General features: G+C 39.3%; 1 protein-coding gene across 3 annotated transcripts; it reads left to right on the top strand.

Annotated features, from left to right (window-relative positions):
• The first annotated feature begins 225 nt into the window (after nt 1-225).
• On the top strand, nt 226-16,777 carry impdh1b (IMP (inosine 5'-monophosphate) dehydrogenase 1b). 3 transcript variants are annotated; one of them, XM_037695861.1, is made up of 16 exons: nt 226-367; nt 3,533-3,631; nt 3,798-3,875; nt 8,571-8,619; nt 10,217-10,318; nt 10,412-10,486; nt 10,844-11,050; nt 11,136-11,223; nt 11,294-11,493; nt 11,770-11,860; nt 11,994-12,089; nt 12,548-12,691; nt 12,803-12,947; nt 13,022-13,165; nt 13,243-13,326; nt 15,868-16,777. In XM_037695861.1, the coding sequence occupies exons 2-16, from the start codon at nt 3,534-3,536 to the stop codon at nt 15,887-15,889; spliced, it is 1,623 nt and encodes a 540-aa protein (XP_037551789.1). In that variant the 5' UTR covers nt 226-367; nt 3,533; the 3' UTR covers nt 15,890-16,777. The 3 variants fall into 3 exon arrangements, with proteins under 3 accessions (XP_037551789.1, XP_037551788.1, XP_037551790.1); XM_037695860.1 differs by having other exon boundaries at nt 3,795-3,875; XM_037695862.1 differs by lacking the exon at nt 3,798-3,875.
• Nucleotides 16,778-17,163: the final 386 nt, after the last annotated feature.

Here is a 17,163-nt window from a genome sequence, read left to right as displayed (position 1 = left end):
TCTTCTGAGTGAAGGGGCAGAAATGGCTCTTTGATCAAAAAGGTTGCAGACCCCTGGACTGTTTGCTGTAAATGATCATGTGGTGAGCCGATATATTATAAAGGGGTAAAATCAGAAATATTTGCTTTGATGTCCCAGTGAATTTTAGTCAGTGCTGTTGTGGGAGATGAACCCATGCAGGATGCAGGGGGTTAACTGGTCTCTTCGACTGGGAGGAGAGGGGATGTGACGCTGCTGCCTGAACAAAAACACCAACACTGTCTGCAGACGGCGAACAGCAAGCGCCTCTCAGTCGTCTTAACTGTACTATTTTCCCATCTTGGACCCGCGAACCAGCATTATCATATTCATCCATCCCTCCCTTAAGGTAACGACTGGATCCGTAGTTCCTCTCGGTCTGTTTTGTAAAGGCTCACGTTTGGAAAGTAGCTTTTTTTTTTTTTTTTTTTTGTCAACGTGGGCATCTTCTGAGGAGAGTCTTTTTGGCATACCCAGTAAGGGTCGACAATGCCCCACATCACTTTTTGTGAGGAAGTTACAGTTTTCTAACACTTTCGTGTAAAAAAAAATGTAAAAGCGTACTTGAACGCCTCAGAAGCTTAAAACGAAGCCCAAGTGACAAAGCTGCTAATGCTAAATGCTAACGGTTGCTCCCACATGTCTGCGAGTCATGTGGTCCACCACAAGTTCGTCGTTATTGTTATTATTCCCGTGAGCACACACGAGTTTATAGTTTTATAACATAGCCTATCCTATTAAAGTCTATATGCATTGTAACACGCAATGCATTATGTTACATTCTTAAAGGTCTTGAAAATGTTTAACGTGGTAGTTCCAGAGCTTATTGGCTAACTTTCAGTGTTACTTATCACTTATTAGATATTTTTTAAACAAGATACAGGCTGTATTGCCAGCTGGTTGTGATTACATTGTCTGATATTACATCATTACTCCAGGCTAATTTATTAATGACTGAACATGCTAATAACAGTTGTGGCGACTAAGTAAGATTGCCTTTTCATGCATTGTTTCACCAAAGTGGAGTATTAACATTGTGTTTTATTTAAAATGTACAATCGTTTTGATGTATAACAAAATTTAACAAGATTTTGTATTCAAATGTTTCATGTAGCTTGGGTTTTATGCACGCGCTCCACACTTTAGATTTTATTACCGAACCTGCTTCAAAAACCCTTCTGAAATAAGCTAGTTTCTTCTTCCAGAGATTTAACATTTAATATTGAGGAATGTGATCGTTTGTAAAAATGTATTTTGACCCCAACTTTAATTCGGCGTAGTTTAAATGCATAAAGTTCAACTTTTTATTAAAATGTTTTAACATTTACCATTTCCCCATATCTACTATTTTTATCTGTAGCGTTCGGTAAAGTTTATTGATGGCTAAATATAACTTAAAATTAATAAAGAAGGCTAAATTAAAAATGCTGTAGCTTGTTCTTCAAACTAGACAAAAAAAAAAAAAGATGCTAAGAGCCGTAATGGATAATAATGTAACAAATGGATGAGGCGTTCAAGCACCTTTGCTTGACCGACATATACATCCTTCGGAAGTGTTTATTATCTACGTCTGTGCAGTGCTAGCAGCTAATGTTTGCTAGTTACCGATAATCTAATCTTGGTCACTTGGCCAGTCGAGATATAGATGTTTATGTTTTTCAAGCAACGCGTTTTTTAAACTTATATTATCATCCGGGTTTTTATTAATAGCTTGCACTGGTAGCTGCAGAGAAGGGTGCGTTTATGTGTTAGTAGGTCAGTCGGCCGTGTTTTGATTCCGATTTCATGATTGTCATTTGAATTTCTGGAATAACTGATTTTTTTTAATGGTACTTGTTTGCCATTTGAAAAAGGACAAATATATTTTAATAGCAATTGATGTAGTTGTCTTTATTTTTTTTTATTGCGGGCAGCAAGCTTTATATTTAGTTATAAAGGAAGTGGACATGCAGAAGCACCAGGTAGGTAATGTTGATGTTCTCGTGGTTATGTCTTACTTTCTTCCTGTTATAAGTTCAGCAGCACTCTGGTGCTCCTGCAGAACATCATGACACACTCTGCTTGTAATGGTAAAAATGGTAAATGGACTGTACTTAATACAGCGCCTTTCTATCTTATCAAGATACTCAAAGAGCTTTACAATCTGTGCCCTCATTTACCCATTCATACAGCACTCTACTATATCTATACAAATAATAATCAGTGCTTTATTACATTCATACACCGATGGCACACACATCGTAGCCAATGAGGGGTTCAGTGTCTTGCCCAGGGACACTTCAGCATGTGACTGGAATTGAGTCCACTCAGCCACAGCCCCCCCCCCCCCTTTATTTTTATCAAGCTAATCGATTTTCGTGGTTAGAAAGCCACTAGGACGTCATGCTTAGAAAATAAACAGTTTCTCTGAAACTCCTGCAACATACGGAATATGTTTTTTAGATCCTCCTTTTGTGGGAGTTTCAAACAAAATGTTCCATTGGCTTTCAAACTCTAAAATTATATACATTATATAAATGATATATTATTAATTATATATATTATATAAAATACATTACGGCACAGACTGGTTCATCCCAAAGTTCCAGTCCCCTGGCACAAACAGAGTATATTGTTCATGTATATAAATATATATAATATATAATATTATATATGCTGTTGGCGCCATGGGGGCTGTGATCAGTCTTACATCGAGGAACTAAACAACCACTGGTCAAAAAGATGTCCCAGCACAGAAGAGCAACACCATCAGGCCAAGACTCTGGGTTTTCACTCATCTCCAAGCCAGCGGTCACTTTTTCAGTGATGAAGATATGCACATCCTTGATGGAGAGGAACGGTGGTCCGAGAGAGGAGTAAAGAAAGCCATCTTTGTGATGAGAACCTGTCCGTTGTTAAACCAGGGGCGGAAGTCTCCATGTTCAATCGTCCCTCTCTCACGTTGATGTCATTGCATCACTCATCCCTCTGAATAGCAAGCAGCCACCAGGGCATTAACGATCAGTTGTTAGGCTGATGGTCTGCCTTTTGCATGTGAACAACTAATTTTGGCTGTCACCAACAAACTAGTTGATCTATTATGAGAAGGACTGAGATTGCTTGCAGCACCTCTGACTCAAGTCTTTTTGATAAAAGACAAAGCGTTTCTACAAAGAAGAACCCGTCCAGAAGACCTGACTCTACCTTGTTAGATTTATGTATCTGGATTATTGAGCATGTGCCAGAACATCCCATAAAGATGCATCTAGGTGAAAATCTGACATAATGAACGCTGAAAAAAGTGAGAAGACACTCACTGTTTACTTTTAAAATTTTAGACATTTTTTAGGTCAGCTGTTTGTTGAATGGCGGCTCTTTCAAATGTGCCATGCTCTTATTTTGAAACCTGTTCCAAAAAAGGTTAAGCTATCGTGATGACGCATTAAAACCAGATACAATGAGAACCGTCTACCTGAGAGGAAAAAGTCCTTAGCTTATCCAACTAAAGTTACCTCTCTTTCTTATCCTTTGGCAGCATGGCAGACTACTTAATAAGTGGTGGGACAGGCTACATTCCTGATGATGGACTCTCAGCTCAGCAGCTCTTTTCAATTGGAGATGGCCTAACATACAAGTAAGTTTCCTCTGCATCGCAATCTGATTTTATTTTCCAAACATCTCTGCAAAGCAAAAGAAACTGTCAAAGGTTTCCTGAATTGTAAATCTACACCTGTGCGTAACGGTGGGTGAAGAGTATGCAACCAGTGCTTTGTAATGGCCAACGCGTTTTGAACCAGCAGATCTGACCAACAGTGTGTTGTCTCGGATGGTCATACGGCTGAAGAGCTTTGCTCTAAAGGAGATGGGTTGACTTACAAGTGAGTAAACCAGTCGTCTTCGAACTATTAAAACTCCTCTTGTCTCTTCAAACAGTGAACTGAAAAGAGGAAACGAAGTAAAGAACATTTCCGTCGATGCCAAGCGTGTTGTGGACTCAAGTGTTTACAGATTAATTGTAGCTAATCAGGAAATTTGTTCTGTAAACGTAGAACGCACGACTAACACCTCATCACTTCTTGCACGTTATTTTAATTTTTTATTTTATTTTCTCCGTCGGCGGTTCTAATTAAGCACAGATTTTTCTCACGGCTTTTCCAACCCCGTTCCTTGTAGGTCAGCTAATAATGAATCTTGACAGAAAATATTTATCTGTATTTTGCTATTTGAGACTTGTGGTTCGGGACACAGGTGGATGTGTCATATTTTCTTTGCTTCCATTCTTAGAAAATGTACCTAAATATTTCAGTGCTTTTGAATGCATTAGCTAGAGGGTGTAACGATTACTTTTGATCTATCGCAGCTCTTTGAAGATCAGTGCCATAGATGGTCCCTCAGCGCCTCCCGAGAACCATTATTTATCAGTAAAATTTATTTTAATCTTCGCTTTAATTATCTTTTTTTTTTTTCCCTCCTTTGCAGGAGGTATTTGGTATTTAAAAAGAGATCACTGTATTGGCATGTTTTTGCATGGATTGTAATTAAGTACGTCATCTGTGGAACAGGTTGCCCTAACGGAAAACGTAATGTACTGGCATGAGATGTAAGAATTATTTGTACCTGTGTTTGTTACTGGTAAATCTTTTAGACACTACTACTTTTTTGTCTTTCTGAAATGATGTTAAATGTGTATTTGCTGTTTTTCTCTCAGTAGTGACAGTTGCCAGTCATGTTCTGACACAGGAAAACGGAAGCATGTTTGTTAGAATAGAAACTTCTTGCTCTGTTGTGACCTTTCAAACCACCTATAGTACTGTAATACTTTAGACTTATAAAAAGAGTGCGACTTTGGGACAGCCTTTTTGGATTTGTTTAAAACTCAATTCTGCACTAGTTGTCAGAATTTGCACACTATTGTGTTTAAATGAAAAAACTTCTCACAAGTCTTTAATTATTTTAAAATCAAAATAACGTTTGCATTTCAAACCTAATTGCTGGATTTCTGTATTAACTTGGTTGTTTTCATAGCAGCCACATTAAGCTGCACAGGGCGTATGTGCTGAGAGAGAAATTAAACAATTCTGTGGAAAAGAAATTATAATTTAATCTCAAACAAAAATTATGTAATCATACTTTAGATATAAATGACTGAAATGACTGGCATTATGGGTGTATTGATATATTGCACTACAAGAACTTTCAAGATTTTAATAAAAAGTCCCAAGATTTGTCATTGATTTGACAACTGTCCTGCACGCCCAAAAAAGCCCATTTTCATGATTTTGGCTGATAAAATGATCACTGAAGATGTTCACACCCATTTTTATATTGTTAGGCAGCAGTTTAAACAAACCGGTCAGGTTTTGGCACACCGTGTCCTTAGTGCAGCTTTTCCCCACCTCCTGCAGCCTCTACAGCTATGTGCTGAGAAGAAGAGTCTATATGGCACGTTTATCTAAACTAGAATTGTCTTAACGCTAAGTTCACATTGTTATTTACTTACTATGATGCTGAGGAAAATTAAGTTTGAACCTCTTGTTGTTGAGTTGAAAGGCAAAATGTTTAAACTTGGAGGTGGAGGTGAACCTAAATCTGACTAAACTGTTTCCTGAGAGGGCCCTTCATTAGGGCTGGGTACCTTTCTAAAAAAAATCGGTACCGGTGTCGGTACCTAAAAAAATCGGTACCGCTGTCGGTTCCTGGACGGTTCTTTTTTCTGTACCAATTTTGTAATTAATATTAATTCTAACAAGAATAAAATTACGTTACACATTACAGTACATATTGTGATTTTTATTTTTTAACTTTGGTATTTCTATTTCAAGCAGTTTTCTTACATTAAAATAAACAAATAATTTCCAGTTCAAAAGAACAGTTGCAAACAACAAGTGACACGTCAGTGTCTAATGTTCACTGCTACACACTGAGGACCTTTTCACTTAACGGTTTTTCTTCAGAAACAACATGTCTGCTTTCTCTGGACACAAATAAGCCCACTCCTGGCTGATGGTGTCTCCAGCAGTAAGAAGTGTTCCCTCTGAGACTGTAGATGATGCTTGTTGCACAGATACCTGGTTGTCAGTTTGACAGCACTGACATGTTGTCCCTCACATTCCACCAGCAGGTCACTGGATTCACTGAGGTTAGAGTTGATGCAGACATCTGCACCTCTGTGTCTCTTCCTGAATCTTCTCTGTGGTTCTCTGGGGTTTAGGGCTCTTATCATCTCCCTAATTGACATGAGAACAGAACATCAACAGTAACATGGTTGTGTTATTATTACTCAAAACATATTATCTAGGCTGAGCGATAAAAGTTTAACTGGTCAACAAAATCTTTTACAGCTTAACTTACCTCCACCGTGCAGCTCCACTGTAGAAAAGACAGCAAACTTTTAACAACAAAGTCTGTGATTGTCCTGTGGCCCCCACCTCGCTTTTCTGTCTGTCCTCACATCTGGGTCAGAGGCTCCAGTGAGGAGAACATTAACATAAACAGCGAACATTAGGTGAACTGTTTAAGCAGCTGACTGGATGGATGAGCAGTTTTACACGCTAAGATTTAAATGTTACTGTCAATCTTTAGTTTCTGAGTTTAGCTAGCTACGTAGATAAAATAAATTTACACACTAATATCTTAAAGTTAGCGTTATTTCATCGCGATGTATGTGTTAAACTGCAGTAACGTTAACAAACGTAACAAAGTCCATGCTCAGTAATCCAGGTATAAAATCCAACATTTTTCAGTCAGGTTAACAAACGTAAACTCACCAGCTGAAACACAGACACAGAGCCGTCCTCGGAGTTCTTTGATAAAGACAAGTCCAGCTGTGGAAAGTTGATTCAGTCCGTTTCTCACACACACACAGACTGACTGGCTAACACTGAGAGGAGGAGGGGGAGGCTGCTTTTTGTCTTCTTTCAGAGAAACACGGAGCAACTTTCTAATCGTGTGTTGTCGGAGCTGTTCGACAACACACGCTGCACACGTGAACCCCGTCTGTGGGCGTCACCAGCACCACAGACATACATTATACATAGATTAGGTGCGGCAGCTCTATACAGCTCTGGGTGTAAACACGTAGTCTGTTTGTCATATGTCTGGTGTTTTACCTGCCTGCGTGCCGAAACCACGTGACACCTTACAGCCTATACCGAAACTTGACACCGAAAAAAGAGTGACGTTTCAATACATACACCGACCGGTGCAGTTCGGTCGGTGCCATAAAAGAACCTCGGTTCGGTACTCAGCCCTACCCCTCATAAGAAATTAAACTAGAGAGATGTCAGGCAATTAAGTTTTTTCCAAAACCTTATTTCAAATACTAAAATCTCTGTGTGGGACGAGTGCCGTATTGCCCCACGTTTGTCAGAAAGGGTAGTAAAACACAAACATAACAAATGATAAATTATGAATTCATCAAGAATCAAGTATGATTCTGTGATTGGCCTGTACAGTAATTTGCTGCATTTTAATTGTTTTTCCAAATGTATTTCGTGGCACAACAACTGTATGAAGCTCAAATTAACAAGTTGTATACACATTTACAAAATATTGGGTATCATTCTGTCAACTGCTTAGAATTTTATTAATTTTTTTATTTTCTTTTTAGACAAGAAGCAGAGGGTGAGGACCTGTTGTGGCCTTTGGTTACCTTTAAACACTCCCAGCTAGCATTGTGCGTTTGCCTACATTTACCATTCAAATAAAAACCATAATAAGGCCACAAGGAAGCTGCAGCGTGATGAAGCTAAATGCGAACAGATGTGAATCCTTGCTTTCTGTTGGTGGGTGTGACCCCTCACTTTGCAAAGTCCCATCCACGGCTTCTATTCCTGTTTTTCCTTGTCCCCACCCATGCCTGAAAATAGAATAAACATAGGCAAACCATCGTCCCACATTTTAGTTTACTTTCCGTGTCCACCAATAACACACTCTTTCCTCTGATTTAGGTTAGCTGCATAGTTTAATCCACCTTCTCCCTCAGAAAAATAAAGCTTCTCTTAGTTCTGTGTCTGTTCTCACACCCATGTGCTGAAACCGCTAAATACATAGAGACACTGCAGGGGAGGACAAATAAGTGCATTCCTCTTGTCTGCCTCGTTCTTCTTATTTTTGCTTCATTTGACCTCACGTTGTGTTTATACAGGTTGAAATAAGTCATTGTTTCTTTTACAAGGTACAGGCAGTACCAAGTCTGTGCTCAGTCACTTTATTTTCTAGAATACGCAATGAGGTATAATAATTTACTAATAGAGGTTTATAAGCTAGTGCCTTGTAAGAAACTAACTTTGGCCTAAGCATGTCTAATCTTAATCTTTTCATTCACATTGTTATTTTGTCTGTGTCACATTCATATCAATGTTTACCTATTAGTTAAACATGTTTTTTTTTTGGTGTGTTTTAAATATTTTAATTCATAATTCTGCAGCTGTTGGCACTTCAGGTTGACTTGCACATAATTTTTAGATCCAGACCTGTTCTAATGGAAAGTGTTCATGTTTTTTTTTTTTTTTTTTTTTACCTCAGTGATAGTGACTCAGTTTTGATCATGTGCTTTGCATTTTATCTTTCAGTGACTTCCTGATTTTACCTGGCTTTATTGACTTTACCTCAGACGAAGTGGTGAGTGTGCACACACACGTGTTACATTCTTATTTAAGAGTTTCTTTATTTGTCATTCGCACCACATGTGGTACATGTGGTGGAACGTAACTGAGCACACAGGGTCCCAGTTACATCCAACAAAAGTATAAAGTGTAAAAGAAAAACAGTAATAAGGTCTAAGATATGAACTAAGAAAAACCTTAACTAAAATAGACTAAGCACTTAAGAGCGTTAAACGGAAAATGTTCAAGTTTTTTTTTTTTTTTTTTGACGTTTCGTCCTTCATCCAAAGGACTTCATCAGTACGAGGAGCCACAACAATACACTCACATAGTGGGCCAACCAGTTTGCTGGTGATAAGATGGTTTCTGGGGCCCACCCTCTCTCCTGTCGACTCCTCTGAGGTTGCTATAGTCAAATTGGTTCAAAACCTCAAAGTTCATGCTCAATAATCACGTGTGCTTGTGGGACTGAGTTTGTTGTGGCTCCTCATACTGATGAAGTCCTTTGGATGACAAACAAAACATCTAAAAAAAAAGAAGAAAAAAAAGAAACCATCCAGATGACCTGACTGAACATTGTTGGGTTGGTGTAGAATGTTGAATACAAGGCAGTCTTATTTTCCCTCTCTGAAATGGCATGTGGTTTGTAACACGGTCAGCAAACATCTAACAAGGTTTATTCAGGTCCTCTGGAGGGATTCTTCTTCGTTGAAACGTTTCAACTTTTATCCAAAAGAACTTCGGTCTGAGGGGCTGCAACAAACGGTCAAAAGCAGCACCTTCTAGTGAATCGACAAGTTTACTGGTTGTTCTTTTGCAAAAAGAGTCATTAGCCTAACAGTCGATAGTGCCCTGAATGCCACTTGCTATTCAGAGGACTGAGTGGTGCAAGAACAACGTTGTAAGAGGGTGACCTTTGTCATTTGACGACGGTCACCCTCTTACATTTGATAAATCGACTAAATGTTCAGAATTTTGAAATGTAAATGACTGAATTTTGTAGCACTTCAAGGTGTTGCATTCACTGACATGTAGGAACTTGGAGACCGGCCATGTGTTTGCCGTGGGCCACTCTTCAACAAGTTTGCTTACTTTTCTCATGTTTCTCCAACTCTTTGAACTGAACTCATCAGGTTTGGCAGGTTGGCTGCAGGTTTACCGTGAACCCCTGAGAAACGGCGAGCAGCCTCTCGATAGTTTACATCTTTCAGATAAAGCGTGAAGCTTTGACCGCCGTAACTTGCTGCTTTCCCATGTGTGAGGAATGTGATTATTTTTTTCCCACCCCGTGGAAGAAAACAATCTGCTGGCTTTTGTGGGAATGGCTGATAAGTTGAAGTGAATGTTGCTGGAAAAACAGAAATAAGCCACAGCACATTTTTAGACTGTCAGACTTATTCTTTTAAATAAAGATCTGTTTAATTTGCAGGCGTCTTGTATCACTGAATTTATTTAAATATTTTTAAAGGGACACACTGGTTCCTGTAGTTTAAGGTCATATTCCTTTGCTTTCAGATTTAAAAACTGAGAAACACAACCATGGTGTATTAAATAAAGCTTTAGTGGAGTGTCTCTCCCGGTGGACAATGGATGTACTGTCTTCTGTCTTTCAGGACCTGACATCAGCGCTGACCAAGAAGATAACTTTGAAAACTCCTCTCATCTCCTCCCCCATGGACACGGTCACAGAGTCAGCCATGGCCATTGCAATGGCGGTAAGAAAACGCTGAATATTAATGTAAAGCAATGTTTTTTTCCCCTCCCTAAAATGCTAGGATTATAACTTTATCTTTCCATAACAATTTTAGCTAATGGGAGGCATTGGTTTTATTCACCACAACTGCACACCAGAATTTCAAGCGAACGAGGTCCGCAAAGTCAAGGTAAACCAATAATTAAAAATGTTTTTCAGTGTTGTCGGGCGGCTTACTGATAAAGGTTGTAATTTTAGAATTGTTTGCTGCCCCCTAGTGGTATTTTTGTAAAAGTATTTTTCTCGTCTTTAACTCAGAAATACTTCTTTTTGTTTTTCTTTGTTTATATAGGTTATGGTAATTGTTTGTTGTGTTTGTGTGCGTTTGTTACTTTTTGTGGTTGTTTTTTGTTTTGTATAATGTGTGTATTGCTGTTCTGTGTGTGGAGTTTAACTTAGTGCTGCTTTTTCCTGCTTTACTCGCACAACAACACACTATATATATAAAACGATAATCCCATTTATCATTTTTTCTGTTGGTTTTTAGCGATTTGAGCAAGGTTTTATCACAGACCCAGTCGTTATGAGCCCACACCACACGGTCGGGGATGTTATTGAGGCCAAAGTCAGGCACGGTTTCTCGGGGATTCCCATCACAGAAACCGGAAAGATGGGCAGCAAGCTGGTGGGAATTGTCACCTCCAGAGATATTGATTTCCTGTCAGAGAAAGACCACAAAAAACCTCTATCGGAGGTGTGTAATTGTACAGAAATTCAATTTCTATCAGTGTAAAATAACTTTGTTATTTTAATGCATTTATGGCATTTTTATTTTTCAGGCTATGACCAAAAGGGAAGACTTGGTGGTTGCTCCAGCTGGCGTTACACTGAAAGAAGCCAATGATATTCTGCAGCGCAGTAAAAAAGGTGAATAAAAGTTATTTTATGAAACAAGTTTTCTAGCTGTTTCCATCTCACATTTTCTCGCTCTAACCAGGCAAGCTTCCCATCGTGAACGATAACGACGAGCTGGTGGCCATTATTGCCAGGACTGATCTCAAGAAGAACAGAGATTACCCTCTCGCTTCTAAAGACTCACGCAAACAGCTTCTGTGCGGCTCCGCCATCGGCACCAGAGAGGACGACAAATACAGACTGGACCTGCTGGTGCAGGCTGGAGTGGACGTTGTCGTACTGGTAGGTGTTGCGACTGACGTTGGTGAAAACACAACATCTGTATTTGCTGGGGGTGCTGCAGTTGAAGTCTAAAACTAGTTTAACAAAAAGATAATGCAGATATAATTGTCTGCATCTTCAAGATAGTTGGCAGCTTATTCTTCGACAAGCTGTGAAAATATCCCCCAAAAGCAGTGATTTTACGGTTATCGGGCATGTTTCTTTAAATGTCAGCTATTTGTCAGAACATGTTTTAATGTTTTAAGTCATTTAGCTTTTTTTTTTTTTTACATTTAGGACTCCTCACAAGGGAATTCCGTGTATCAGATCAACATGATAAGCTATATTAAACAGAAATATCCAGACTTGCAAGTTGTGGGAGGAAATGGTGAGTGCTTTTAAACAGCAATTAATTTATTATAGATGTTTAGTCGTCCCTCAAATATATTTACAATAGAGATGAAAATGTAGCATTAATTATGGAACAGCTTTTTTATTTATAAACTTTTTTTTTTTTCCAGTTGTTACAGCAGCCCAGGCCAAGAATCTGATTGATGCAGGAGTGGATGCTCTGAGAGTTGGTATGGGCTGCGGCTCCATCTGCATCACGCAGGAAGGTACGAGGCAACAGAACATGCATGGATGCAGAAATGAAATGTGGAGTGTGTAAACATAAAGCGCTACGATAAATCAAATAATGCCATGACTGAAAAATACTGGCTGGGGAAAAAAAAAAAAAAAAACTGGAGTAAATGAGCTTTTATATTAGCTTTGCTTGCTGCCTCTGTTCTAAACTGAGCAAGCAGAAAAGGTTATCAATATATCCCAGTAACGGATACCCTGAGACCACTCCTAGTTGTCATGGTGATTTGCCAAGGCCTCAGTCCTCTGTTGCTATGGAGACAAGTTTTTAATGCTCAGCCTGGGTCACTTTTACCAAAAAGATGGGATGACTAAAGTTGCAGCAGAGCCCAAAGTATCCCCCTAGAATATTTTTTGACCCTAGTCCTGCCCTGCATCACCGGGATGTTTTGTTTCCATGGCAGTAACATCAGATCCATTTTCTGTCTCCTAGTGATGGCATGTGGGCGACCCCAGGGGACTTCTGTGTACAAGGTGGCAGAGTACGCTCGGCGTTTCGGCGTGCCGGTCATTGCTGACGGTGGCATTCAGACCGTAGGACACGTGGTGAAAGCTCTGTCCCTGGGAGCATCGACTGGTGAGAGCAGCCGCACTGTGACAGTTTCATTCATTATAAACTTTATAATGAAAAGGCAGAGCTGAGGCTGGGCTGTGTAACAAACTGAATCTTCATCATCTCCTGCTCCAGTTATGATGGGCTCGTTGCTAGCGGCAACCACCGAGGCTCCAGGGGAGTACTACTTCTCAGACGGCGTGCGGCTGAAAAAGTATCGCGGTATGGGCTCTCTGGACGCCATGGAGAAAAGTACCAGCAGCCAGAAACGCTATTTCAGGTTTGTGGGAGCTGACGAGTTGCACAATGTGATAAAACAACTGAATATGAAGTGAGTGACGTTTTTAACCACAGTGAGGGTGACAAGGTGAAAGTAGCCCAGGGGGTGTCGGGCTCAGTCCAAGACAAGGGCTCCATCCACAAGTTTGCACCTTACCTCATAGCAGGCATCCAGCATGGCTGCCAGGACATCGGAGCAAGGAGTCTCTCTGTCCTCCGGTGAGTTTTGTAGAAATGTGTTGTAATCTAGATATATTCATGATTATCAGGTGTAACAGGTCTCCATCTTCTTCTAGTTCCATGATGTACTCTGGAGAGCTGAAGTTTGAGAAGAGAACCATGTCTGCACAGTTGGAGGGAGGTGTTCATGGACTCCACTCGTAAGTACCCCCCTCAAAAAAATCAATGAGCAAAACTTTGATTACTTTTCTCTGTAACGTTCCCTCTGATTACTTGCTATAATTGGGCCTATTTAAGTAAACCAAATAGATTTTCATTCCCTGGTTGAAAAAAAAGATTAAACAACAACATTAATAATCTGTAAATTAAACACCACGTTGTGTACTGGCAGAGCATTTTAGCTCTTTTTCTACTGAAGCTAAATGAGGAGACATTCAGTTTATAGAAACAAACAGAAAAACAAAACGGTGTCAAAGCATTTGAAGCTTCTTGAGGTTCGGTGGTAATTTAACCAGTAGAGCGGGGATAAAGTCAAAGAAGCTGGATTTTATTAAAACTAAAAAGATGACACTTCCAGTTAGTATTGACCTAAATATATACTGTAATTTTCGGGCTTTAGAATGCAACTATCTCTAAGCCACACTTATTAAATATAAGATAAATCATAATTTTGTTCATAAATAAGACGCTCCAGTTATTTAGCTGTGGGCGTCCACTGTGTGCAGCTTTCTTGTTGTAGTACAAGAATCAGCCAGTAGATGGCGGTTCACAGAATACAGTTTGTTTTCAACACACTGCAAGACAGTCACAACTCTTCATGAAGCTTCACTGTCTGACTCATGGTTACAACCATTATACCTTCAAAATGAACACTAAGCATAATCATTGGACAGAACGATGCCGAACACCTACGTAACTGAAATTATTTAAAAATTATTTACCAGTAAACCCAGTCTTATCGAGGTCATGTGACCGGAAATCAAATAGTACAGGTAGAATGCAGTAAATATTCATTAAATTAATACCATTGATTTTTATTGGGAAGACTCAGTTCTGCTTCTCTGCCTTGTCTTCGGATGTGACTTTAAAATGAGATCCTGATATTTAAACATATATTAACTGTCACACAGAAAGAATGTTAATTTTTTTTATTAAAATATGTACCAGACTTGACTGCTTTCCATCTCCAATCCTGACCATCAACATGTTGATGCAAAGCTTAGGGGCTGCAAGCCGTTTCCTCCTCGACAGCTGATCGATCGCTTTTAACATGAAAGCTGCGTCATAAGAAATTCTCCGTGAGTTTTCCGTTATCGTTGAACAAATGAACAGGTCTGTGCATGAAGCGCAAAATCTGGTAACAACAAAGGAATGATCTGAAGAAATTAACTCACGTCTATCTTGGGGGATGGTCCTTGAGAGTACCTTGTTGGTCATTGTGTTTAGACTTCTGGTCACATGATGACAGAGTGGGTGGAGTTATGGTTGGGTTTTTGAAACCCTGAACAAAAGACCTTGTACATCTGATTAGCTGAGGACATTCTCTGTGTCACAAACACCGGCCCCCATGAGGGGTGGGGTGCTGGGAGCCACGAGCTCCCAACTCTGTCAAAGGAAAATGTTATTCAGTGGCAGTAAGCTACCAAGAGACGGCAGGAAGTCCTTCAAAATAAAACATAAATATATAAATTTTGAAAATTATGTAAAAAATACATAACTAAGGCATATAAACCGCGGGGTAGCTACAAAGTGTGAGACAAAAGTAGCGGCTTGTACACCGGCAATTATGGTATTCTATGTCATAAGAACTGAAAATGTAACATTTGTTGTAATATTCTGATGCATGCTCAATAATCCAGGTAGAAAAATGTAAAAAAGTTAAGTCTGGTCCTCCGGACATTCAAAAAACAAAACGAAAGACGAAACGCTTCTACAATTTTTTTGTTTTGTTTTGTTTTTTGAATGTCCACAGGACCAGACTTAACTTTTTTAGATTTGCTATATAATGTTTTCACCTTTAAAACTTTTGAGTTTATGCTTTAATTTCTCACAGTTTTATTTTTTTTTAATTCCGTGATGGAGGGTTTTATTTTACTGAACGGAAAAATCTTACCTCAAAATATATCGTCTAAAGTGTTAGCATTTGTCCAAATAAACATTTATACACTTTATATATAACTAAAGAAGTAACTTTTTTTTGTTGTTGCAGAAATGCAGTGCAAATGCTGAGTGTTGAGTAGCTTTGCTGAAAAAGCTGAAAGTGATCTATTAGCCAAAACTAACAAAACAGTTGCTGAAATGAACAGAACACCACAAGCTAGACTTACAAAAACATGCTCAAGCTAAAATCAGCAAAACTGTAGCTAAAAGTAGCAGTAGCTATATAGTAGCTGTATTTGCCCCACTCTGGGCCCTTGAGCAAGGCCTTTAACCCCCACCATCTGCTCCCCCACGCACCCTAGATAGTAGCCCTGTTCTCCACACAGAGGGCTGTGGTAGCTTGGTGGTCTGTGCTTGAGTCAGAAAGGGCATCCGGCATAACACAACCCAAAAGTCATTGCACACTTTGGCCGATCGAGCTGAACATTTCGATATATGAATAGTCAAAATAACACAAAATATGCAAAAGTAGTTCAAGAAACAAACAGTCGTGCTGAGTCAATATTCACACACGTAAAAAGGAAAACTAGGATTATATAATCCAAATAGCCTCTTTTTTTTTTGTTTGTTTGTTTCCACAGTTACGAGAAGCGACTTTACTAAGTATCTGGTGGCGTTGAGACGAAATGCAATCCGACGGTGACCAAATGTTAAATCACCACTTCTGCCAAAACTCCGCTCCACCCACTACACCCTCTCTGCCTCCCCTACATCACGCCTGCTCCTTAACTTATCTCACACGGCTGATCTGGGGAGGAGAGCGGCATCGTAGCAAAACAGACACCGGACTCTCTGAACACTTTGGACTTTTCTCAAGAAGCGGCGCGTCAGGGTCTTCTGGAATGACACACACACACACACACACACCTGTATCCTCCATATTCAGCCGCATCCCAGTTTTGTTTGTTGATAACTGTGAGAGACAGCAGGGTTGTGTGTGGACGCAGTACAGACAAAGTGAACTGTGTTCATTTGTCCCGTCAGAACCAGCCACAGTGCATCTAGTTTCAGCTCGTTTGGGATCCACACTTGCCAGCAAATCGTGTTAGAAGCTAAACTCATCCCAGTTCTTAACTTGTACATATTCAGAAAACACAACGGTACCCTTGTACTTATGTTCATTCTGTGACAACAAACCTTGAACTTTTGTTTTTGCATTTTTATGTTCTCATATGTGTTACTTGAAGAGGAGCAGCTTAATTTACACCACATGATTACCTTGTTTCATGCTTTTTGTTTCGATATTGGCCATTGTTAATCACATCAACCCCTCAGACATACTGAGCCAAATAACCGGTGTCCCATCTCAGTGCGTGTACTCTGCGAGTGTTGTTTCATGTGGAAGGAACCAGTTTTCTTACAAAAGAGCTAAATGGATCAATCAGAAATGCTTAAGGAAGATAATGTCTTTGTTCGTAATTTGAATCTTTTTTTTTTTTTTTTTTTTTAAATGTCTTTTTATGAAATCTGGGGACTTTAAATTGAGAATGAAGGGTTTTTAAAGTTAGTTTTTTTTTTTCACTAAGCCAAACGTGGCTGTATTTATACTCCGCTTTAATTGCAAACATACTGCCGAGTGTATTTACACTTCCTTTGACACTCTTCTTTTGTAACTGAAACACCAAAACTATTGCAGAAACTTGATGTAATCTCGTCTCTGGTTTGTTCTGGGCTTTCATGGTCTAGCATGAATATGTTTAAAAAAAAAAAAAAAATCACCAAAGGTTTGCCTTGAAACGGACAAAAGCTGCAAACTGAATTGCGTTCAATGTCAAAAAACTTTCTTGTATTTGACTTCACGACTCTCAATCCTTCATCTTGTTTAGGTGCTTTTTTAAACATTTCCATAATTAATGTCTCATCCTTTTTTTCAATAA

This window comes from Nematolebias whitei, chromosome 22 (genome assembly GCF_014905685.2).
Source record: "Nematolebias whitei isolate Nwh7 chromosome 22, NemWhi1, whole genome shotgun sequence".
Classification (NCBI taxonomy): Eukaryota; Metazoa; Chordata; class Actinopteri; order Cyprinodontiformes; family Rivulidae; genus Nematolebias; species Nematolebias whitei.
This window is presented reverse-complemented; position numbering and strand designations above follow the sequence as displayed.